This window comes from Phoenix dactylifera, chromosome 2, assembly GCF_009389715.1.
Source record: "Phoenix dactylifera cultivar Barhee BC4 chromosome 2, palm_55x_up_171113_PBpolish2nd_filt_p, whole genome shotgun sequence".
Lineage (NCBI taxonomy): Eukaryota > Viridiplantae > Streptophyta > Magnoliopsida > Arecales > Arecaceae > Phoenix > Phoenix dactylifera.
The window spans coordinates 18,216,169-18,240,745 of NC_052393.1; the positions used below are offsets into that span (position 1 = coordinate 18,216,169).

At 38.1% G+C, this 24,577-nt stretch overlaps 1 protein-coding gene across 3 annotated transcripts in view; it reads right to left on the minus strand.

The window, feature by feature from the left end:
• Window positions 1-2,852: 2,852 nt before the first annotated feature.
• LOC103720153 (myosin-6-like) overlaps window positions 2,853-24,577 on the minus strand; it is a 50,243-nt gene continuing 28,518 nt past the window's right edge. For 2 of the 3 annotated variants that reach the window (XM_039123563.1, XM_039123564.1), the window contains 15 exons: window positions 24,099-24,238; window positions 23,841-23,964; window positions 23,710-23,748; window positions 23,526-23,609; window positions 23,249-23,419; window positions 14,854-15,000; window positions 14,543-14,722; window positions 9,558-9,683; window positions 9,391-9,461; window positions 9,213-9,312; window positions 9,056-9,112; window positions 4,699-4,755; window positions 4,444-4,524; window positions 4,157-4,239; window positions 2,853-3,367 (listed from right to left, as the gene is read on the minus strand). In XM_039123563.1, coding sequence (XP_038979491.1) covers window positions 3,253-3,367; window positions 4,157-4,239; window positions 4,444-4,524; window positions 4,699-4,755; window positions 9,056-9,112; window positions 9,213-9,312; window positions 9,391-9,461; window positions 9,558-9,683; window positions 14,543-14,722; window positions 14,854-15,000; window positions 23,249-23,419; window positions 23,526-23,609; window positions 23,710-23,748; window positions 23,841-23,964; window positions 24,099-24,238 — 1,575 coding nt within the window. In that variant the 3' untranslated portion in view covers window positions 2,853-3,252. Of the gene's footprint in view, window positions 3,368-4,156; window positions 4,240-4,443; window positions 4,525-4,698; window positions 4,756-9,055; window positions 9,113-9,212; window positions 9,313-9,390; window positions 9,462-9,557; window positions 9,684-11,947; window positions 12,018-14,542; window positions 14,723-14,853; window positions 15,001-23,248; window positions 23,420-23,525; window positions 23,610-23,709; window positions 23,749-23,840; window positions 23,965-24,098; window positions 24,239-24,577 lie in introns of those variants that run through there. The other variant, XM_039123565.1, reaches the window with a different exon arrangement.

Genomic DNA, 24,577 nt, shown 5'->3' on the forward strand with positions numbered 1-24,577 from the left:
TTTCCGGCCATGCCGAACTTGAATCACTCCAATCACAAAGGCTGGCGGAGATGATCTTGGGGAGGGATTTGACGAAGGTATTAAAGGTAGCTGACTCGGTCTTTTAGCTGTCGAATATAAACCATTGCGCATCAAACTTTCTAAAGCCTTTAATTTTCGAAGAGGGGGAGGGAGAGGAGGAGAAAGGTGTTGGCTCTGGCTACCATAGATGGCAGAGTGGCCGAGGTCAAGAGCTATAAGGGACAAGGAATTAGGATCCTTTTATTATCCCTAAAACAGTTAGTGGATTTGGAAGAAATGGTAAGTTAGTCTTTTAAGCCCGTCTGTTAAAAGTGTGTGGGGTCAGATAGACGATCAAACCACATTGACACACAAAAAAGAATGAGGGACTAATTGAAAATTTCTAAATTTTGTGGCTCAAACTATTTCTCGCATAAAATTGAAGGTGTCTTGCTGTATTTCTCCTCATGAGATAACCTGTAGATTCTGATTTTAATTCTGTGGGCGACTTGAAAACCAGATCATAGAAAACCTAGATATACTCGGGCTCTAAGACACAATGAACCAATGTTTTATGGAGCACCCAATCCAGGTTTGATGAATTCGTTAATCTGCTAAGGTTGCCTACAATCTCAATTGAAGTCATTAGGTGTTGGGTACCAGTGACTTCAGTCCGAATCTTTCCTCCACCTCAATTTCAGCTTGGTTTTCCTTTTCCTTATATCTTAGTGAGAGTGAGAGAGAGAGCGCGCGAGAGAGAATTCATCAGTTTGCTTGATTCATGTTAAAGTTTGTAATCTATAATTTGATTGTGAGAGAAATTTTCTCGTATTGATCTATATTTGTAATAAATGTTAAAAAATTTGCTTGTCAGCTAACTTTGTTTAGAAAGACTGAAATTATAAAGAAAAAATCTCTCAGCAGATTTTTTCTTTTAATGACTGTCCTTCAGCTAGATTTATTTAGAAAAGTGCCTACCTAATTAGGAGAGTCGAGAAGTGTTCTAGAAGTAGGCCCTTGTGCCTGCAACTTTGAATAAATACTATTCAGAATAAATTTAAGTGATAAAAAAAGGATTATATATTAGATGTAGTTTTCTATTGAAAATTTCTTGACATTTTAGCATTATATTTTTGTTATGGCTAGTATAATCTGTACCGACAATTTTTTTTGAGGTGTACCAAACAAATTGTTTGGTTTCATCAAGGTAACAATGTAACATAACACATAGAACATGACTTCGGGAGAAGACAAAATATAGAGGCTGTCACATAATATCCTTTACCTGCATTGCTGCATCTATCAGTCGTAACCATATATGTAGCATAATACATAGAACATGAAGACAAAATATAGAGGCTGTCACATAATATTCTTTACCTGCATTGCTGCATCTATCAGTTGTAACCATATTACAAGTTGTTGATCTTGCATTGATTCTCTATCACCATGCATTGATTCTCTATTACTATGGGCTCGTTCGGTTCGCAGAAAAAGAAGAGGGGAAAGTATGATCAACGAAAAAGTAATGAGATGCCTCTTATTTGGTTGGAATTTTCAAAGCAGAGAGATGAAAAAGTTGTATTCCCATGAAAATATGATTCCTACATTTCATGGAAAAGTCTTTTCCATGAGAAACATGAAAAAATTACTTTCTCATGAGACAGAAATCGCTTTATCTTTTTTTTTCCAAAAAGGCCCTTCAGCATTAAAAAGGCATTAAAAACCTAATTTTTATTAAGAATATAATAAGAATTATACATAATTTTTTCAGAAAAGTGGATGGTCAACCAAACATTAGCACTCTAGAAATCTGTCATTTTTCCATGTTTAACCAAACATGCCAAAAGTACATTCCTAGGTATTCTATTCCTAAAAATTTTCTTCCCAGAAATCATATTCCTAGGAGGAAAAATGTGCTTCCCGCGAACCAAGCGAGCCCTATAGTGAATTAGCCGACTACGAGCCAATCCACAGCAGAATGGTAATTCGCGTCCTGATAATGACCCCAATGAACTACATCCATGAACTCGACACCGACCCAAACTAGAATTCTACAGACGTGGTGTGAAGCCATAACATAGGATGACAGGGAAAACTAGGAGAGGCTTCTCAACCAGTATGCCAAAGGTGCTCTGCACTAATGGAGAAGACTGACTAGTATAACAGCATCGTTCATTATGGCTTTCTGATGGAGGATTCTGCCACCATCCACCAAAAAGCAACGCATAGGGCTTTTGACATCAACTTGCTTCAGGTGGTTATCAGAAAACTTAGCATTCATTTGTTGATTGATGCTCCAAGCTCACACCAAAGCCTGGCAGAATGAAAAAAGGCAGGTGCAGTTCTCTTGTGGAAAAAAGCAGGGATCCTTCCACCTATTGGCAGGCGTTCAGGTAGAATTCTGCACGAAACGGTTGTTATGATGCTGCATACAGCAGCAACCATGGATCCAAAATGTTTTATGAATTACAAGAATTACATAAGCAAAGCAAGAAGACTTTAAAGTAGCAGCTGTAAGCTTGGGGGTTGAGTTTTCATCAATGGAATATGCTAGTGCTGGAACTAAATGAATGCAACGAATACGGGGAACAGATAAAAACTTTTGGGTGTTTTTTTCTTTTCTTGTTTTTTTTTTCTTGTGAACCTGCAGTTGATATTTAGTAGTTCATACATCTTCATGTGCCCCAGAATACTTAATTAAATAAAAAAAAATCAATCACCATGCACACTTCTGCGAGCAACATCTATTTTGCAAGGTAATGACAATTTTTGTAATTCCACTGCTTTGACTGTTAATTGAAAAAGTAAAAGTTGCATCGAAAAAGGAAAGGGCGAACAGAACCACCATATAAAAATACAAAAAATGTTTTTAATAATACGTATGCTTTAACACTAAATCAAAGCTTCATACAATAAAAAAGGAGAATATGGATTCATCTCCTCCCAACATTTTATAAGACTGAATGCTTCCACTTGAGTATAAAGAATGTTACCTACTGGTAAAAGACCAGATATAATGCACGGTGGGAGGAAACTCATCGCAATCCAATCGGCCAATTCCTAAAGAATTATGAAGACCTGATTGCAAAGAATAATTATACAGCCCAACAAGGAGAGTGTAAAAGAAAAGAAAAAAAATATTGGAAATGGGGTGGATTTACAACATAACAAGCAGAGGCACAAACATCTGCTTTGGGAATGAAGACTCAGAAATGAAATAGACCAAATGAATGCTTGAGTTCCGTATCCTCATGCCTGTAAAAATTGGAAGGCTGGGTTCTTGAGAAGCTCTTCTGGTGGTTTTATATCTGAAAAGGTCTTATCTTGTAGGGAACTTGATATGCCATCAACTGAGAAGGGAATGCTGCACCAGAAACAAGCACAAAAGAGTTAACCATGGAATGTTGTACCGCACCAAACCGTCCGATTCCACCCCTCGGTTCGAGAAACCCAGCGAAACGGGGGAGAGGGAGAAGGACAGAGGAGAAAAGAGAGAGAGAGAGAGAGAGAGAGAGAGAGAGAGAGAGAGAGAGAGAGATGGGAAGGGAGGGAGAGATAGGCCGAGAGAGGGAGGCAGAGAGGGTTTTGAGAGGGTTTTGAGACCCCTCTCCTCTAGCCACACGAAAACAGGGGCTCCGGCCCTATTTTTTTGGAAACTTTTTAAAAGTGAAATCGGCACGGTGCTGACTACACATAAAAAAATTTCAAAAAAAAAGAGATGGAGCTCTTGTTTCGTTTCAAAACAGGGGCTTCGCCCCTATTTTCATGTGGCTAGAGGAAAGGAGGCTCAAAAGCCCTCTCTCTACCTCCCTTCCTCTCTTCTCCCTCTCTCTCTCTCTTCAACAAAATAGGGACTCTACCTCTATTTTCGTGCGGTCAGAGGAGAGAGGGCTCAGCCTCTCTCTCTCCCGCTCCCTTTTCACTCTCTCCATCCCTCTCCCCCTCTCCCTCTCTTCCTCTCTTTCCTTCTCCCTCTCCCTCGCCAGCTCTGGCTATGTTGGTACAAGCCCTAAACAGAACAGCACGGTACCATATTGTACCGTACTGTCGAGTAATCGGTACGGCTCCTGGTACCAGCATACCTTGTCGTAAGCCATCAACTGTCTTAACCGAAAGTTTCCATAATTAAAGAAAATCGTTTAATTCTTTCCACCTGGAATTGTCATCCAGCAAAAAGGCACTGCTAGCAGCATTATTGGAATCCTCTGTCATTAATATCCTCATGCTGGAAAGGACCTGTAGGAAGATGTCATGAGTTCATACAGGGAATATTGGAACAAATGAACTGTTCAACAAATATGGATAACACTGTACACTTAAATTAAAATAGATGCTAGCATGCTGCTCACTAGAGGCTGTAAGTAGACTCAAAACACAAATGAACAAGCATGACAAACCACTAAGCAATGTATTTAAACATGAAGCAGAATTTGCACTTACACTTGAAGACACACTTTGAGTGTTATATTTATCATCCCAATACTGAGTGCAAATTCTGTAAAGCTGCTGGACACTCAAGACCTGTAGAAAGAACCGAGATTTGAGTAGATATATATTGTGCAGAACAACATGTGTATGCATGCATGCATGCATGCGTGTGTGTGTGTGTGTGTGTGTGTGTGTGTGTGTGTGTGTGTGTGTGTGAGAGAGAGAGAGAGAGAGAGAGAGAGAGAGAGAGAGAGATTGAAAGCTCACTGGGCAGAGGTCATTGACAATTTCATCATATGAAATCCTGTATTTCTGAAATATTACCTGTATATTGCCATAGAAGATAGAACAGTCATGAGATAAACAATGAGTCCATTCATTGTTAACTAAATCTTGATGCTTGTCAAAGATGGTCAATACTAAATATAATTGAAACAGATTGTTGAAATTGTAGTCAAGCCATATAACCTACAAGACAGTTCTCTAAAAGATTTTACATATTCTGGAAATCTACAATCTAGATACAATTATTATATGACACCCTGCTAGTCAATATTCAGATAATATTTGTCGTGTATGGTTCTCCACTTGTATATCAGAATTTACCATCTCAGGAATTAACCAGGAAGTTCACCTCATCATGAATAGAATCTGTATCCCAGATTGATGCAGACACTAATAAATATATGCTTGACATGTGAACATCATTTCTGACATAATGCAATATAAGTCACCATGATTTAGAACCATAACACTACTGCCACAGCCAAAAGTCATGATATAATGCATCATAATGTATGTTAGTGTTTTTATCTATATGGAAGTTAAATGATTACTTTCTTTACTAACGCTTCCGAGCGAAAATGAAGAGGAGCTTTTGTTTCAATGCCAGGATTTTTCCAGAAGGATTCAAACAATAGACCAGTAAGTAGGTAAATTCACAAAGAACGATTGACAAATAAATGCATATTATTTTGCATAAACTTCTCAGGTGGCTAACCAATGAAGAAGATTATGCTACTCAGTCTCTGAGATCATCATCTACTATTTTTTTTTCTTTTTAAAAAGAAAACTCCCAAATTGCAAATAATCATTGCTATTTTAGTCATAATAAATCCAAAATTTATAACCACTCCTTTATGTATATGCGCACTAGCCCCTATTTCAATCCACGCTCACTATGGGGAAGCATGGTAGACTGAAGCTAACTGTAGTTGGTGAGACAGGTAGAGGCAAATGTGTCAGGTAATATTACATATGACCTTACAATTCTTGAGCGGCTTCCTAATCCATCCCAAATATATTGGCTACACCCAACTAACCAACAGCTAATAAATAAAAAAAAAAACTAAATCATATTTAACCCGCCAACTTTTTTAAGATAAGCAATGTAGTTGGAATAATCTATCCAATGGAACTAATTGATTGCAAATAAATATTCTCAGTGCAATTATTGATCTACCTTTGATCCATCAATGGATCTTTTTCTTATTTCATTTGTTCCCTTTTTTTCTCAGTGGACCCTACCCAGCCTTTTGGCTTAGGAATGAATCAGGCCTGGTCCATTTGACCGGCCTGAAATTTTATTTGGGCATGGCCCGGCCTTTAGGCCCACAGGCTGGTGCCTAAACAGCACCCCAAGGCCTGCATCGAGAAGAAAAAAAATGAAGAAGAGGGCGGAACCCCTGTTCGATGCGGAGAAGGAGATGGACTCCACCTCCTCCTCAAACTTCAGTTGGAAAGGGATTTCACTGCCTATAAATCTCCTGACGATCACCTTAGCAGAAACTCACCTAGAGCCCTTTCTTTCTCTCCCCCTTCTCTTCTTTCTTTGTTTTCTTGTTCATGGTGCCCTATTATTGGGCCTATCATCGTCGTGGTTGATCCTCGTCAGAAAAGAGGTAATGACATCTCTACCTATTCACCCCTTTCCTCCCTTTTCTGTTCTGACAATAGACCACTACCTCCGACCCAGATTCCGGTGGAAGATCGGATTCCGCTAAAAACCTCCTTCCCCTATTTTTAGATCTGATAAATGGCCTCTTTTCTTTCTTCCTTGCTGGCTGCTACTGTCGCTGACCACTTACAACTGCTTAGTGATGTTGTGGACTGCGACCTTATGTTATCACCAGAATCCGGCCTCAGATCTTTTTTTTGCTTTTGCATTTCAGTCGATCCCCATTTTTTTTTTCAAGTTTTCTTTCATCGGATGCGCCATCATCACTGGCTGCTTCCTGTCGGGCTGGTCGATGCGCCACCATGCTCTGTGCTTCCGTGGCCAATACTCTCGCTAGCCACAACCACTGTTAAGCCCAGGGTCGGCGGAATCGTGCCAAACCAGGCGATTTCGGTCATACCGAGCCATCCCGGCGGCAGACCGAGACGGTTCCGGCAACGAAAACGAAACCCGTTGCCGGAGGGGGAGAGAAGGAAAGAGAGAACGAGTGGGGCAGGGAGGGGAGAGGAGGGTGGCGGAGGCTGATGGAAGGCCATTTGGCACCTGGGCAAGAGGTGCAGTCGTTTGCCTACTTCACTTAAATATTATGAAATTAAAAAGCAGCCGGACCCCTGTTTCAAATAAAACAGGGGACCTGGCTGCGGCCTCCACCACCCTTCTCCCTTCCTCTCCCCCTTCTCTCTTTTTCTCTCTTCTGTTCGCCCTCTCCCCTGCCTCCTCTACTATGTCGGTATAGGCTCGGCTCGACACGGCGTGAGCCCATACCAACCTGTGCCGCCAGGCAACTGGTCCGATGCCCGGTACCGACACAGCAGACCATGACTAAGCCCATGAGGCCCCTTCCCCTTTCCATATTTTTCCAAGAAGAAGAAGAAAGAAAAAAGAAAAGGAAAAAAAATATTTTTGATTCTCTCCCCCTCTACAATCTCTTTTCGAGCCAGTTGTACCCTAGTCTAATCTTGATCGAATGAAGTTACCATGATCGGACTGACCCCGGCTGTTGGGCACTATCACCTAATCAGCTCTATTCCACCCTCTTAGTTTCGCTCTTCTTCTCTATCTTTCTCTCTTCTCTTCATGACTCGTGGGCCCCACCAGTGGGACCCTTTGTAGCATGAGTCAACCCTAGTGAGGCATCCTGAACCATCTTAGTGACCAAACAACATATTGTCCCCTCACCCTAGCTCTTGTTAGGCACTGCTGGACTCCATCACCATTAACTTTTGTGTTATTATTGTGCTAGTCCAACCCTTATTCTGTGATCGGTTGGATTTTGTGATTAGGCTGGCCGGACCGTGGGATGCCACTACCCATCAATCCTATCTTTCTATAATTATCCATATTCTTTCTAATTATTGTACTCGATTTTGTATAGAGGTATAATTGTCTGGACAAGAAGATGTCCAACAATGAGTACTACAATATGATCTATTAATTGAGGATTTTGAAAAAAAATCTAAAATTATTAATTGAGGATTTGTCGCAAGATGATGCATGACACACCATAAGAAAATGAGCGGTATCGTCACCCTACCATAGGAAAAATATGGTCGTAGATCATGGTTAATGAAATGTACTTGATGTTTTGAAAGAACTTGGATTTATGAACAAAATTTAGATTTTGAGAAAGATTAAATTTGGCATACATAATATTTTGATAAGGCAGCATATCTGGATTTGGTTTTGAACTAATGAATTCCATATACTTATTTTTGTAAATAATAATTTAATTTATTGCCTAATTAATCTAGTTAAAATGCTCATTGTTTACCAGGGGGTCTAGCCCATTATTCTATATTCTATTGTTTTTTCCGATTCTATGAACTAAGATGGCATGGGGTTATGTTCAGGGAGAGTAACTAGAGGCAGAATTTGACATCCTTATTTTAGATCAAGATTTGACTAGAGTTTGATGTAAGATCTTTTGAATATTGTTGGTTATGTGAGATATTAACAATTATTTCTAGTTATTTAAATTAAAGTTTAAACATTGGTTATTTAAATTTGTTCCGCTGCTTGTTTTATGATATCGTGTTGAGATGCCTTGCATGCTTGTGGGGAGAGTTCCTATAAGTATACGGCAGTTGCCGCATCTCCTGACTCGTGATCTCGAGTCGGGGCGTGACAACCCATCAATGGAATTTATAAATTTGTAATTGCATAAGTTAGTACCATAACTAAAAATTATGATAGCCAAGTGTTACTAAAGAACATTACTTAATTCTTAATAACACCATGAATGAGAAAAGGAAGTCCTTGTTATGGACCTATGATAAATAGTTTTCCCTTTCAAACTGTTTGGTTAGTTTTCCAATTTGTGAAGGTAACATTAATCAGTTTAAGATAAGTAGAACAACTTGTATAACAGTTGCAGAAATTCACTGAGCAAATCAGTCAGATGTCATATACGAAGATCAAAATGAACAGGTCGGGATGTTATAAAGCCGCAAAAATGATTCTATGAATTAAAAAAAGATCATTGGCATGGGCATGATCTTCTGGTTTATACTTTGTCATAAATAAGCTCATAACTATGGACATATTGCAGAAGCCTCATATAAAATTCCAAGTTAATGCATTTCAATTTAATGCAAGTACCAATCAACTCAATATGAGGAAGTCAACCCAGACATATGAGGGGGTGGGGGGTGGGGGTGGACTTCTTACCAAGAAACCCACAGCTTGTCTTATGTGTTTAAGTTCATCCCAGGATGTCCCAGCATACTGTAATGTGAGACATTATAATATGAGACCAAAAAATTCCAGACACAATCTAGACCACACACACTTCCATATATGTCAAACTCTATATTAAGTTTATCACCTCTGGTTTTGCCTGTGCACACCACAGCTCCAATTCAGCCAAACCAGATTTCACATATTCTCCATTGCTAAAGGAGCAACATTCACGGCGCAGAAGAAGACTGAAGTAGCAGAGAAAAGAACATATCATCAAATTATCCACAAATTTAAGGGTGAACAAAAGTAAAAAATATGGTCACCTGTTGAAGAGCTGAACATTGATGAATGAGAAAATCTGAGTAAAGAGTTTCTGAATCAGAACTGTTGGCACCTAAACATCATCATATCAACAACAATCAGCCAACTGCTTATAGATAACGCATATATATATATATATATTGCTCCAATGTGTGGAGATAATATTTACATAGTTTTCTTGCAGTGTCTTGAGAAGGTTATTGAGGTTGTCAATGATGCTCTGCCAGTGGTTAGTTTGAGTTGAATTCCCAAATGAACGCCCTCTCAGCATACTTGCTTTTGCTGTTCTTGGTGCCTTGAGTTCGCAAATAAATAATCAGCAATACAGATATCAGTCTTAAAGGCTCGAAATTCTGATAAGATTCAAATAGGCAAGCATGTATAGCAAGTTGCAAGTCAAAAGGAGAAAGGTATGAAGTCTAATGCAAGTAGTCAGCAGAGTACTATGCCAAATAAACACAGAACAACAATCTCCTAACCAAGGTTCGCTGTACCGGTCGGTACCAGTCGGTACCGAGCGTACCGTACCCGTACCGATGGGTACCGGTATCGGTACACCAATGTCGGTACGGTCGGTACCGAGCGTACGGTACCGTACCGACACTCGGTACGCCTATACTAGTGCGGCACCGGTACGGGGTTCGGTACCGGTACGGCGAACCTTGCTCCTAACAGTGTCTAGATACAAAAGAGACGTAAAAGTAGTTAAAAGGACAGACACTTTCAGAACGTTTTCAAGGATCTTATTCCCAAGTCCCAACCAAATGAAAGTAATTGTAAACTCAGCTATGATATAATTTTCTTAGGCTGCATTTGGATGTTTTAAATTTTCAAATCATGATTTTATCTTTTTCTCAGACTTATAAAATTGTCAGACTTGAGAATTTTAGGAGGTGTTTGGCTGTCAAAATGATAAAAATCTAAAATGGTTAAAATGGTAGGATCACAGGAATGAGAAAAACATGAACTTGGAAAGTTCCATAAAAATAGAAATTCTGAATTCCATGATTTATGGGATTTTATGAATTTCTACTACACAATCAAATGCACAGATTTCTAAAATAATCAGTTGTGATGTCCAAAGTCACAAAATATCATGCTTTGAAGTTACATACGAATGCATGCTTACTAATCTTAACGAGGATTTTATGTAAATAAACAAAGTACATAGCAAATTTTCAGCATATTTATGGCAAGCATCTGCAGGATCATTTGCTATATGCTAACAATGTCAAGGATAAAAGTTAAAATATATGAATAACATTAAAAGAAAGATTCAAAAGTTTTTCCTAATGGTTATATGGGACTTATTAGTAATAATACTTTTGTCAGTCAGTTGAATTCCATAGGCAACTTAGTGTTCTTGGCGGGTGCTGGCTGAGGAAATCCTCATGGGAGCTTCAAATTTGTAATATACTCTCCATTTCTATCAATCTAAGGACAAACTACATCTGCACATGATGTAGAATTGTGGTGCAAGGTGGTTTTATTTCCTTAAAGTGAAATATATTTCTCTAAAGATTTTAGAAATGAGGTGGCAAGATATCAAGCGCCTCCAGTGAGGAAGGTGTTTGTTGATAGCACAGGCATGGACCATTGTTTGACAGGAGATTATAGATGGCACCAAGATATGCTGAACCGACCGAAACCAGGCCGAAACCAATTGGTTTTGTATTTGAACTGGTGTATACTGGCTCGGTACGCACCGGTACAAGCCGGTACCAGTGCGAATTGGGCCGGTTCGCACTCTGTGGCATTTAACGCGTCTGCGCGCGGCCGCACGTAGTTTTTTTTTTGTGTCTGCGCGTCGCATCCGCACGCGCATCTCCGTTTCAGTACCAGTTCGAACCGGTACGGAACTAATACCGTACCGGTACCGGTGCCTATCGGTACATCGGTACAGTCAGTCCGGCAAACCTTGGATGAAACTGTGTATGATAAGAGATATTACGATGTTGATTAATGTTCCTCCAAGATAGTATATCTTCCATAATGTAGTGTGGGATCACTATTGGACCAAAGTTTGAATAATTGGTCATGGTTTTGCTTTGGTCAGGCTTGTCAGGTTCCAATTTTGGCAATTTTGTTGTAGGTTATGGAGTTCTAGTAAAATAAATAAAGAAAACATTCAAAATTAAAACCAGAATAATAAAAGAAAAATAAGTTATGACACACTACATTTTTAAGTATTTTGCATTATAAGGATACTTGTATAGCCTTGATAGTTTTATCCTAATATTAGTATCAGATATGTTATATCAGTAAAATTCATAAAGTCTAGCGATAGTTGCATTGTGAACATATAAAGGACCTAGTTATTAAATTTTTACCACTTATGAAGCTTTCAATTTCCAATTTTGAGTAGAACTTGCATACATCATTTCCATCTTATATTTTTGAGATTGTGTGTCCACTTAACTGGTTTTATATTGTTACAGAAAATTATATTTATTTATTTAAAATATACTTGTTATTGTGTAGATGGTGCTTAGCATTTAATTGTTAATGCTAATTTGATAATTTTGTTAGGTTCAATCATCAAAGTTTTGAAATAAGTACCTCTCCAACCTCTGCCCATTAAGCGCCAAAGTTTTCAGAATAACAAATATTCAAAAGCTGTTGACTGAAACTGCAAAGAATCGGCCGAAATCAATAAGTTTCTGCCTAAGCTGACTGAAATTGACCAGAACCTAAAAACAAGTACAGTTTTGGCTTGACCTGACCAAAATTAAGAATCTTGAGCTGGATTGAAAAGTATTGTCAGACTAGCATGATTCTGATATTGAGTTTTACATTTTCTATTTCACAGAGGCCCCAACGATTTTGGAGTGTTGAGAGATGCCTGTAGCATAGTATGCATGGTATCATTTGTGTAATTAAATCTCAAGCAGGCAGAAAACTTATATTTGATGCTTAATCTACTATACCTGCTGACATTGGAATAGACAATGCAGACCCTTAAGGCAATGTCTGGTTGTAAAGAACCAAAATCAATAATAGCTTTCCCACTCCTAGGATATCAGTTACTAGGAATTATGATGATGATTAATTCCAATTCCGTGTTTGGATAAGTCTAAGCAATCTCGAGGGACTAAAGCAAACTTTGTAGCCTATAATATTATATATTATTGTTAATACATTAATATTAACATTATTGTATACTAATATAATAATATTACTGCAATACTAATATTATTAAAAGTAAGACCAAAATATCCAATATAATAATATGAGTTAATATTGTTATAATGTTAATCTACAAATATTAATACAAAAATATTATATCAGTCTTATTCATATTACTTTATTATTAGTATTATTAATAATATCATTAATAATATTAGTATCACAAATGAGTACCGATTCGATATAATATTATATTATAATATTATCAGCATGGATTGCCTACCACCCCGAACCACCTGGTACGGGGCATACTATATTGTAGCGGGTCAAAACTAGTACGAAACTTATTTTTGGATTGGTACAGGCTCCATACTATCCCGTAGAGAGGCATGACGAGGTACATACTGAGGCAGATCGAGATAAAAAGTGAGAAAAATGATTCGAGAGTTATTTCGGTACAAGGTACATATCGTACCGCATCAAATCGATAACATGCCAATACGATACTCGGTATGAGATTGCAAACCTTGATTAATAGCATTATTACGAATATTTAATTAACTAGATAACTAATATATACTAATATAATTATGCTATTACAATAATCATAAGTATAATAGTGTATTACTATAATAACATAATAATAAGACACTTATTACATTAATATACTTTTGAAAATTATCAATCAATATGAATACCTTATCAATATAAAGTACAATATGATATACTAATATTAATATTTTTAAAATATATTCTCCTCTCCCCCAAAAGTGTGGTTTTATCCCTTCTATCGCAATTCGGTACCTAGCAAACCGATAACGTACCAATACAAGTACCCAGCACCGAGATTGCAAACCTTGATTAATAGTATTATTAAGGATATTAAATTAACTAGACAACTATAATACTTAATAATACAATTATGATATTACAATAATCATAAGTATAATAGTGTATTACTATAATAGCATAATAATAATTAAAATATAAATTACATTAATATAATTTAAAAATTTACCAATCAATATGAATACATTATCAATATAAAGTACAATATGATACACTAATATTTTTATAATATATTCCCCTCCCCCCACCCCCAAATTGTGGTTTTAACCCTTTTTGCTGGAATCAGGTTCCCATTGCAATCAGCATTCTTGTGTCTAGACCAGTTACCAAACTTGGGAATGGGATGGAATTCAAAGTGATGCCCATTCCCACCTCCCATTCCGGCAAATCAAACATGTCATAAACCATGTGAGAATCAATTTTGTATGTCAAGAAGGAATTCTAAGTGGCACTAACACAAGATGATAATAGCAAGGTGTTCATTGTACTACTAATGGAATTAGGAGAAAACATGTAAATATAGTGTTATTTTCTCTTGCTTTTTTCAAGTCACAAAAGAATTGACGGGCAAACTTGTAAGAGGGGGTCAAGAGTAGGAGGATCTTTAGTAACAACTACCTTTATATGTCATTTGAGCAACACTGCTCATTGGTTTTCTCTTTACGATTGTAATGAAATTACCTTCACTTGATAAAATATTTATAATACTTATTTAAAAAGAAAGAAGAAAGAAAGGAATGAAGAAAGCAAGAAAAAGACAATCCCAAAGAATAACTCGGTCATGGTTTGTCGTACTAGTGCATACCGACCATACCATACCAGTATCAAATCGGTAGGTGGTACGGGAGGCGTAGCAAGTGTCAGTACGCCGAACTGGCCCCCATACCGGATGTACCAACACAGTATTAGGATGATACTGGTATAGGGCCCGGTACCGAGATGGCAAATCTTGCACTAGGTTCAACTAACGATCAAAGTTTGAACTGTATACTGAAATTATGAATGCAAATGCATCTCATGACATCAACTCCAGATAAATTGCTCTTGAATGGTCACATTCTCAAACTATTTACTGATATTCGAAATAGAATTCCTGCAGTAGTTAGATGTCATGGACAAAACATGACAAGATGGATGATAAGAAAAAACAAGCAATTAGTATTCAGTCAGTCATCTTACTTGGATACATAAAGAAAGCAAGGAAGTCAAGTCTTTCTTCACATTATCACGAATAATTCCATACATCTTTTCCACATAAGCTGTGAGCTGCTGCTTGAAAAGCAAGGCAGGGTACTTGGCCTCAACTTCCCGTACAACGTCCAGTCCATCAACAGCAGGGTTTGCAGAGGACCGGAATCCCTATAGAGAATGCCATATTAAATGATGTAAAAGAATGGAGTTCAGCCAATATGCATCCAAGATAAAGCCTGACTGCAGTAACCATGTGTGCATCGAAAAGGAAGATCAGAATATTAAATGTAATTGCATACTTGTGTCATCCTTCCAAACAATGATGTTGGAGGGGATGGTTTCCGACTTGAAATAGCACCAGCTGCTTTTAGACTCCTTTGAAGTAAATGTAACAAAGTAGATGTATTGGATAGCCAGTAGGCTAAATGGTCATTGCTCTCATTATTCTGCAACATGGATTTCTATCAGAATGATTGCAATGGCAAAGTACCCAGAAACAAAATGAGATGAGGAAATTGCAACAGATCCCCATTGGCTCAGTCATGTTACAGTATTTACATGACACCTTTGAAGACAGAAACAGATGCCAAACAAGAAAATTTGGTGATAGTGAAGAGAAATGCAGATCTGAGATTATAAATAACAATCAGCGAAAGGAGTGAAGGTGTCTAAGCAGCATGATTCTATTGCAATTACACTAAAAATATTCTATATCAATAAACTTTCCTATCATGATTTCTTCCATGTATGTGCATTACAAAACACTTCCATACAGGAGGCATTAACCTTGAGTTCGAAGAGTCCACAACTCATTGGCATTTACGCATGCTAGGGTTGGTTTCTAAACATTGAGAAGACAACTCGCAGTGACATTAGTCAGGGATGGTTGATACTGCTAGGTATCCTTAACCATGTAATAATTTGAGGCTGACCTGATGTCTCCCAAACACCATCAAATAGTCACCCTTCAGGATCTATTCTGCATACCCATACACTTTTTCGTGATGGTTGTTGCTCACAAAGAATTTTTCCATGGGCTAGAGAGTGGGACCTCTTATGTTTTATAAAGACTTCTTGTGAGGCCCATCCCATTGACCGGCCTAACTTAAACACAGGCATGGTCCATTGACCGGCCGAGAGGGTAGGGCATAGAGCAGCCTGGTGGTGCTAGAGTGTGGCCCCAAACGGTCTACTCTCAAGTTTAATTGGCGCAGAACCCCTTTCCGACCACCAATGGAGACTAGGAAACCTAGCCTCCATCAGTTATTAAGCCTTCCCACCATCCCATGATGTGACACCCCACTCTCTTTCTCTGTCTCTCTTTTTCTTCTTCTTCTCTCTTTCTCTCAAGTTTTGCCCTGTCCACCACCATTACTATGGAAACAACCAATCTCAACGGAGACGAGGAAGACCTGACCTCCACCCCTTCTAATCTCTCTTTCCCCAAATTTCTCATTGAGAAGCACCATCGTCAGCCTGGTTTCCGACAAGAAATCACCGAAATTTAAGCCGGAAACCACCTCCACTCTTTTGGAACTCGCCGGTCCTTTTCCTTATTTTTGGAACCGATCAGCACTATCCTTTCTCCAACCTTCTTCACTTGACGAATTGTGGCTGACATCAGAGCCCTAGCCGCCGGCAAGTGGGTTGAGGCTCAGCTCGACAACGAGCCATGTTCCCCTAATTTTTTCCATGATTCTCTTCTTTTCCCACCACCACTGCAGCCATCGCTTGTCACTGATCAACCGGTTGCAACCACCAGCACCACCGCTAACCACCATTGGCCACTTCCCTTCTCCTAGGAGAGGCGACACAACCCTGTCTCGCCCGTGCTCTCTCGTATTCTCACTCCTCTCTCCTTTTGCTAACTTTCTTCTCAAGTTGGACCCGGCCAGAGGGTTCCTTATGATTTTGGTCAACCTTGGTAAAAGAGCCATGAACCACCCTGGTCGTTGTAAACATGTTGGCCTTCACCTTGGCCCTCATCAGGAACCGCTGGACTTCACATCATCAACCCTTGTTGTGTTATCAATACTCCAGTCTGACTCTTATTTTGTGACTTAATCGATTGGATTACTTGACTAAACCAACCCAGACCGCCAGAAGTCACGATCCGGCTAGCCTTGTTCCTAGGGCGGGCAAAATGTGACCCGATCCGTCAACCTAACCCGTGTTCGACATGCAATAAGCAAATTTAGATTTGGGTTAAATAGGTTCGGCTCGTAAATGGGTTGATCCGCTTAAATTGTTTAATAATCAGGTCAAGTTCAGGGTCTAGCCCCTGACCCATTTAATAATCGGGTCGAGTCGGGTTAGGTTGAGCAGGTTACCTACTTATTAAATAGGTTAACATGTTATATAGGTATATAGGTTAGCAGGTTATATAGGCTAACAAGTTAATAGGCTAAACAAATTACCCATTTATTAAACAAGTTAAATGGATTGGGTCGGATTACTTGTTTATTAAACATGGCAGGTTCAGATTTCAAATCCTGACATGTTTAATAAACAGATCAGATTCAAATTTGGGATTTTCTAACCTGACCTGTATTTGATCCGATCTGCATATGACCCAATCCGACCTAATCGCCACTCCTACTTGTTCCTTTCCTTCAACTCTTCCTCCTATTTTTCTAAAATTTTTGTAATTATTGACTTGATTCTATGTAGGCATGCGATCATCTGGACAAGAAGTCCAACAAGGGGGTACTACAATATAGTCCTTAAACAGAAATTTTTGAGAGAGAATTTTCAGAATTTTTTGGATATGTCTGTGTACTCACAAGGTAAATAATGATCCACCTTTCTTAGATTTATCAGTTAATTAATATAAATCTTCGACATCAAAGAAATTATAATCAATTTACATGCGATTTATGAATTTTATGAAACTGCATTTCGAATAGAAAGTAAATTTGTAATTCCCAAGTAATACTTTTATTACGGAATATTGTGCATGTCATTTATAGATTTTACATGGAATATGCATATTTTAATTGAAATATGAAATATATTATTATGTAAAAAGAGATTTAATACGCTTCAAGTTTGCACTCTCAATATGACTATGTCAATGTTTGTTGTGCCAGTACCGAGCTCCGTACCGGTTGTCCGATGGCACAGGTCAGTACGGCCCCACGCTGTACCATGCCAGCCCAGTACCAATACAGTAGAGGCGAGCGAGAGGGAGAATGAGAGAGGAAAAGAGAAAGCAGGGGAGGGAGAGGGAGAGGATGAAAGAGAGGCCGGCTAGTAGAAGTCGGGGAGCCTCCGTGCAGAGGAGGTGGAGGCCGAAGAGACGCAGAGGTGGGGCTCCGCCTCCAGTCCTCTGTTTCGTTCGAAACAGGAGCCCAGAGGGAGGTCCTTTTATTTTTGCGGATTTTAAGTTGAAGTCGGCAGCAAAACCATTGCGGACTTCACATAATTTTTTTAATTTAAGTAAAAAAAATTCGACTTCAATTTAAAATCCGCAAAAATAAAAGGAGCCTCCTCCAAGCTTCTATTTTGAATGAAACAGGAGATCGGAGTGGAGCCCTGCCTTCGCGTCTCCTTGGCCTCCACCTCCTCCGCATGGAGGCTCCCCGGCCTCCACCGGCCAGTCCCGATCGGCCTCTCTTCCTTCCTCCACCGCTCTCTCTCTCTCTCTCTTTTTCCTTCTCTTTCTCTCCCTCCCCCTCCAGTGACAGCGTCTTAGTTTCTTTGCCGGAACCATCCCAGTCTGCCGCTGGTACAGCTCGAGATGCCCCAAACCGGGCAGTTTAGATAGGTTCCACCGACCATAGACTATGTTATAGATCTTGCCAATGGAGGTTAAATGTCGGCTCTTTGACTATTTCGAGACGTGATTACTATGGACCTACTTCATAACAGTTAAATATTATAGACCTACTTTGTAGAGGAGAGGTACTATGGACCTACTCCATAGGGGGTTAAGTGCGACACTATGAATCGACTCCACAAGGCTTAAGTGCGGTAGAACAAACCTACTCCGTAGGAGTTAAATGCAATACAATAAGCCCTGCCACAGAGATAATATGGTCATAGTTAAAAAACTGTTGAGTTGAACATGATATTTTCAAAGTAAACTTATGAACATGAATATGAATATTTGAGCAATATTCAATATTTTGGATTTGTTTATTAAAATATAATGATTTTGTTTATATGCTTATTATCAATAAGAATATTTATATAATTTATTATCTAGTTAAGATATTCGCTACTTACTAGGTTGTTGAGCTCATTATTTGGTCTCTTCTTTTCCTGCGGATTTAGAGAATTAATTGTTGACAATTATTGTTATGGGCATGTAATTAGAAGCGAGAACTGATCGTATCGATTTAGCTTAGAATTAACATTGCTTTCGTTGTTCAATATTGAAAACATGACATAGGTGTCTTATTCTGATTAGTGTTTGAAGAATAGTTGGTGTAAGACTCATATAAACAAAATTCTGGATATTACTTATTCTTGGATTTATTAATTATTTGAATATGGATTTTAGTTGCTTTGATTTTATTCCGCTGTGTTATTTATGATCTCATGATGGAAGAAAGTGCCCTATGAGTTTGTCATGTCGCTCTCTCTCTCTCGATTTCATGGAGGGGCGTGACACTTCTCCAACTAAATTGGTTTCATATTTCCTAAATATAAGAGATAAACATAAATCAAATTTCACACACATCCAATCTAACCATTAACAAATGGACGTCGGTTAATTTAAAAATTGCTTTAACAAACACATCCATATTTCATTATCCATCAAACCCACTCTTTAAATAGAGTATCATCTACAATTAAAATGATTTCCATGTTTTTACATTATTTCAACTAATTAATTCCGAATTTCCTCAATTTAAAAATAAGATAAATTAACTAGATCAGATTTATGAGTCAATACATACATAATAAATGCTAAGGAATAACTTTGACATAGTATAGTCTAGATGGGTACTTATGTGAAATTAATATATAGAAATGTGAGGCCTTAGACTACATATTAATTTCACATAATTGAATAACAAGTGGTGAATATTCCTCATTATTCCTTGATTCTAATTAACATAATTCAATTATACCCAGTATGAGTCTTTGTTGCTCTTAAATATATAAAGCCTGATATCTCATACCTAAGGAATCACTGTCATATGCCTCTCAAAATAAGAGTATTAAGGCACAAGAATGGTATGGAATAATATTTGGAAAAATGATTTAGATTTTAGACCATGCTATTTCATTAGCATCCACCAACCAATAAATGTGGTCTCATACACGAGCCACATCCTGTGAATGTTTAAATGAGTTATCATTGTTCTTTATTCACATAATGTCAACAGTCATTTGGAGCCGATTCCATCTGACATCCCTAGTTATCTCCCAATACCACGTATTTGACTTCACAAGCACATAAAGAATAGAGCACAAATAATGTGTAAAAGAAGAAAAAAATAAAGCAGATTTACTAAAAAAATTGTCTTGCATTGCCACACAAATAAGAGAATTTCCAATATGCCACAACTTAGGACCCCTTTCCAGCTCATCTCCAACCATTGTGTGCACGTGAAATAAGAAAAAAAAGGAGTGAGACAAATAGACAAATATCTAGAAAAGATTGGAGGGTCATTGAATACATTAATAGAGTTCAAGATCTTTGTATCCCTCATCTATTGACATTCTCCATCATTCTTATTCCATTCAATCAGAAGCTAGGAATGCCAAATTTTATTGAAGCCTTTGATTGATTCTAGATTTATTTCATTTTCTACGGTTTTCAATGAAGCCGACAAGCATATGTCATGTATAAGTGCGTGATCAAGATGATGATAGCTCATGTAATATAGGCCTTATATGCATTCTTAATAAGGCATGTAAAATTACAGTCCTTGTATATTCCCCCTTGTGCATGGGTTATCCCATAATAATGCAAGCTATGTTCCTATCTTCCAGTATTAGGTTCTAATGTATCTATTGTTGCCAACTAGATCTCAACCTGTGTTACATGGACACTTTATTTTTAAGCTGCTTGAAAGTGTTGATATTAACGTCTGCCGAACAGGGCCAAACCGCCCGGAGCAGGCAGTACCAAGCCGCGCCGGTGCAAAACCGGATTGGTTCAGTATTTTAATTCGGTTCCGGGCCCTACCAACCGGAACCCCTATTGGACTGGCCAGAACCGGCCGGTTCAATGCTGACTCGGTGTGAACCGGGTTGAGTGCTACTGTGGCATTATTGCCACAGTGCCACTGCGGCAGCAACGATGACAATTTTGGTGGTCATAAATCTGCTGGCCATAGAGAAAGTGGAGGACAAGAGACCATTGTTTATGAGACAGCCGCAGAGCGGTCATCGATTCACTAGTGAGTCCCAATTTATGCATGTTACACAGAATAGGGACCACGGTGAACAATATAGTAGAGCCCCGAAGATACGATTATATATAGGAGACGGACTCCTCGAGGTCATTCAGAAGAATACGATGCAACGGCAAATAACCTCGCATGTAGAGTAGGATCCATAGACATATCAGGTGCCGAGTCGTATACTAGATTCTATTATCAGCAACCACAGACAGCCTATGATCCATACGGATACGGATATGGATATGGTGCGTCTGAGGCATCTTTCAATGGCCACTACCCTACACAGCCCGAAGCATCTCACGGATCGAATTTTGCTGCCGGCATATTCGGATGGGCCTCTCCACAGTCGTATTATCAGCCAAAAGATACCTCACAGAGACAGAGCTTCAGCAAGAGATCCTAAAGTGCTTATAACTTTATGGGATGAGTGTACAAAACTATAGCTCCGCTTGGTTTGAGTGGGTTGATGTGCCTCCTAATTATGCTTATGATCTGAATATCTACGAGAGCCATCGCCACTCGAGTCGATTTTAGATATCAATATGTATATTGTACTTTAAATGCATGTAAGTGATTGTATTATTTTATAATTTTTACGTCGCTACTTGATTTGAGAATATTTTATGTTGTTGCTTATAGCATGCAACATCTCACTAATTATTTTATAATTTGTATCATTTTAAAATAATAAAATGCATCATTTAGGTTAAACCGGGATCATAGAAACATCAAAAAATATCAAGAACACCAAAAAATATCAAATTAGACTTAAAATTATTGAAAAACTTTAAAAAGAGTGATTACCAATTAAATATTCTTGAAAAGTGAAAAAAATTGGGCATGCCGGTTCCACGCCCTATATGTACCAGTTTTGATTTGGTACCAAACTGTACCAGCCGCCGATCGGTACGGATTCCAGTACCAGTCCAGCGGTCCTGGGTTGATATTATAGGACACTTGGACATGGTAGGATATGGCAATGATATAATGGGGCACTCCAATTTGAAGTGTCCTACTAACATCAACAAAAAGTGTCCGATATGCACTTTTTTAGCTGAAGTCAAGAGTTTTAAGTCTCGGCGGGATAGGGGGCACCCCGACTGTCCTATCCCTTTTCTATGAGAAAACGGGACCAAGATAGGTTCAAGACTCTGAAACTCATCCACATGGGGAGAGAAGAAAAAAGGAGGAAGGAAAGATGAAGAAAAGGAAAAAGTGAAAGGAAAGAAAGAAAGGAGAAGAAAAAGAAAGGAAGGAAAAAAAGGATGAAAGGAAAGAGAAAGAAGAAGAAAAAGGGAAAAATAAATAAAGGAAGGGTTAAGAAAAAGAAAGAAAAAGGAAAGGAAGAATGGAAGGTAGAAGAAAAAGAAAGAAAGAAGGAAAAGAAAGAAAGAAGGAAAAGAAAGAAAAAAAGAAGAGGAGAGAGACGGAGGATATCTACAGGATTGCATGATCGAGACCACTGCTGGGACAAGGTGGACAACACAGCATCCTATTCCATGGAAAAACTAGGACGCCTCCATGCCATGGAATTTGAAACCTTGGCTAAAGTGTCATATTGGAAACTCTTAGTTTTAGGTGTCGGACATTTTTAGTGAAGCCCTTAATATCTTCTTGGTGCTTCAAGCAAACCATTCTTATATCTTTAATATAAAGTTACGAAATTTGTACAGATACTTTAAGCAAAATATGATTAAATTTTAAACATAAAAATATCATAGTTTTCGATCTGAGTATCTTAAAACATCTTAAATGAGCCTAGCAAAAAAATTAAACAACTTGCAAACTCATGACTATTTCATTAATTTATTTGTTAAATAGCTTTATAATTCTTTTTTTTTGAATAAGCATTAAAAGACTACACACACATACATATGTATGTACATATATATACACACATACATATGTATGTACATATATATACACACATGTGTATATATGTACATATATACACACATAGATATGTATGTACATATATATACACACATACATAAACATGCATAGACACATACATGTACATACATACATACATCCATGCATGCATGAATGTATATATTGTCTCTCTGTGCCTAGATTTTTGGAGGCTGCCATGTCCGACACATGAGGATGCTTGGACATTTGGCACTCACATTATTTGTCTAGGTAACATTATTCTCAACTATTGTTGCATGAATACCTTAATCTTGTCTCTTGGCTTGGCTTTTCTTGACAAAGTTATATAACAAACAAATGTCTAGTTCTTTGGTAAACAAAGATCAAAATGCCACAAATATTCCAATGTAAGGATGATTATATTACCAGACAAACATATATTTAGCTGATGAGCAGCACATACCTCGATTGCCGAACCAATCACCTGAATAAGTCGGTCAAAAACACTTGTTTTTTCTGCTTCAAAGGACTTCCAATGAAGAAGACACTTGTATATGGTTAATGCAGCCACTGGCTTTCCTTGACTAAATCCAATATTTTGAACTACACAATTGATAAGGACAGCAACGCATTCCTGCATGAGAATAAAATTTGCCTCCAAAATTGATCATTTTATATAGACAAACTAATGTGCTGCAATTAAAAATTTATTTCATTTTGAAAATAACTGGTGTATATACATGCTGTCTCTCAATATAAGATCTCCTAAGCTTAGGATCAGAGTTGGCATAATCCTTAATAGCTGGAGGTGCACTCTGAGGTTCCTGCCAAAAATTGATGATGATGATGGTGATAATGGTGATAAAAGAGCAACATAACAATAGAAAAACGAGGAAAATATCTTCCTAGATATACATTCCAGACCTTAGTCTCTTCAATATCATGGCGACCGTTACCCAAATTCTGCAAGTCAAAAAACAAAGTACATAAGAAACAAAGGAAAATAGAACTTAAAGAAAGAAAAATGTTAGCAATAATTTAGAATCCACAATTACATGTTTTGATGGTGCTGTAGGGATTGATAAATGTTCAGATATGTGTTTTACAGGTGAATTCAATAAGGCCTGCTGACGTAGAACTTGGTTCTCAGATTCCATGTTAGACAGCTTCTCTTGAAGCCTGCTTCAAGAAAATACACAATCAACCATCCAAAATTGATGGATCGCATTTTGATCAAAGAAATTGTGGTGACTACTCTCCTATCATATAAAAATATTGATATTCTGAAATACAGTTGCAGAAACTACAAGAACCTTTGCATTGAATTGTTAAGTTCAATTATCTTTGACTCTGCCTCCATAGCTTTCTTCAGTCTTTCCTCGCTAATTCTCCTTGTTTCTTCATACTTTTTCTCAGTTTCTTGAATCTTTGTTTCAAGAGAACTCACAAAAGCCTGCAAAAATTGTAGTATGACATTTGGTGAGGGAAAAATAACACAATGACAATAACACCCACAAAGAGACAAGAAAAATAACAATGCGAAAGAAGAAAGACCAGCATTGTAAACCACATTGCCAAAAACTGTACCCCAATACCACCTAGCAGTATTCATTCTGAGACTCATAATCCATACACATGAAGACAGCACGAAGACTATTGAAAACCCACACCCTCCCACACAAGTAAAACAACCCCAGACAAGAAATATAAGAGAGAGAGAGAGAGAGAGAGAGAGAAGCATGGAAAACCCCAGCACCAAGAACTCTACTCCCGCACAAGATAGCAGTATCCA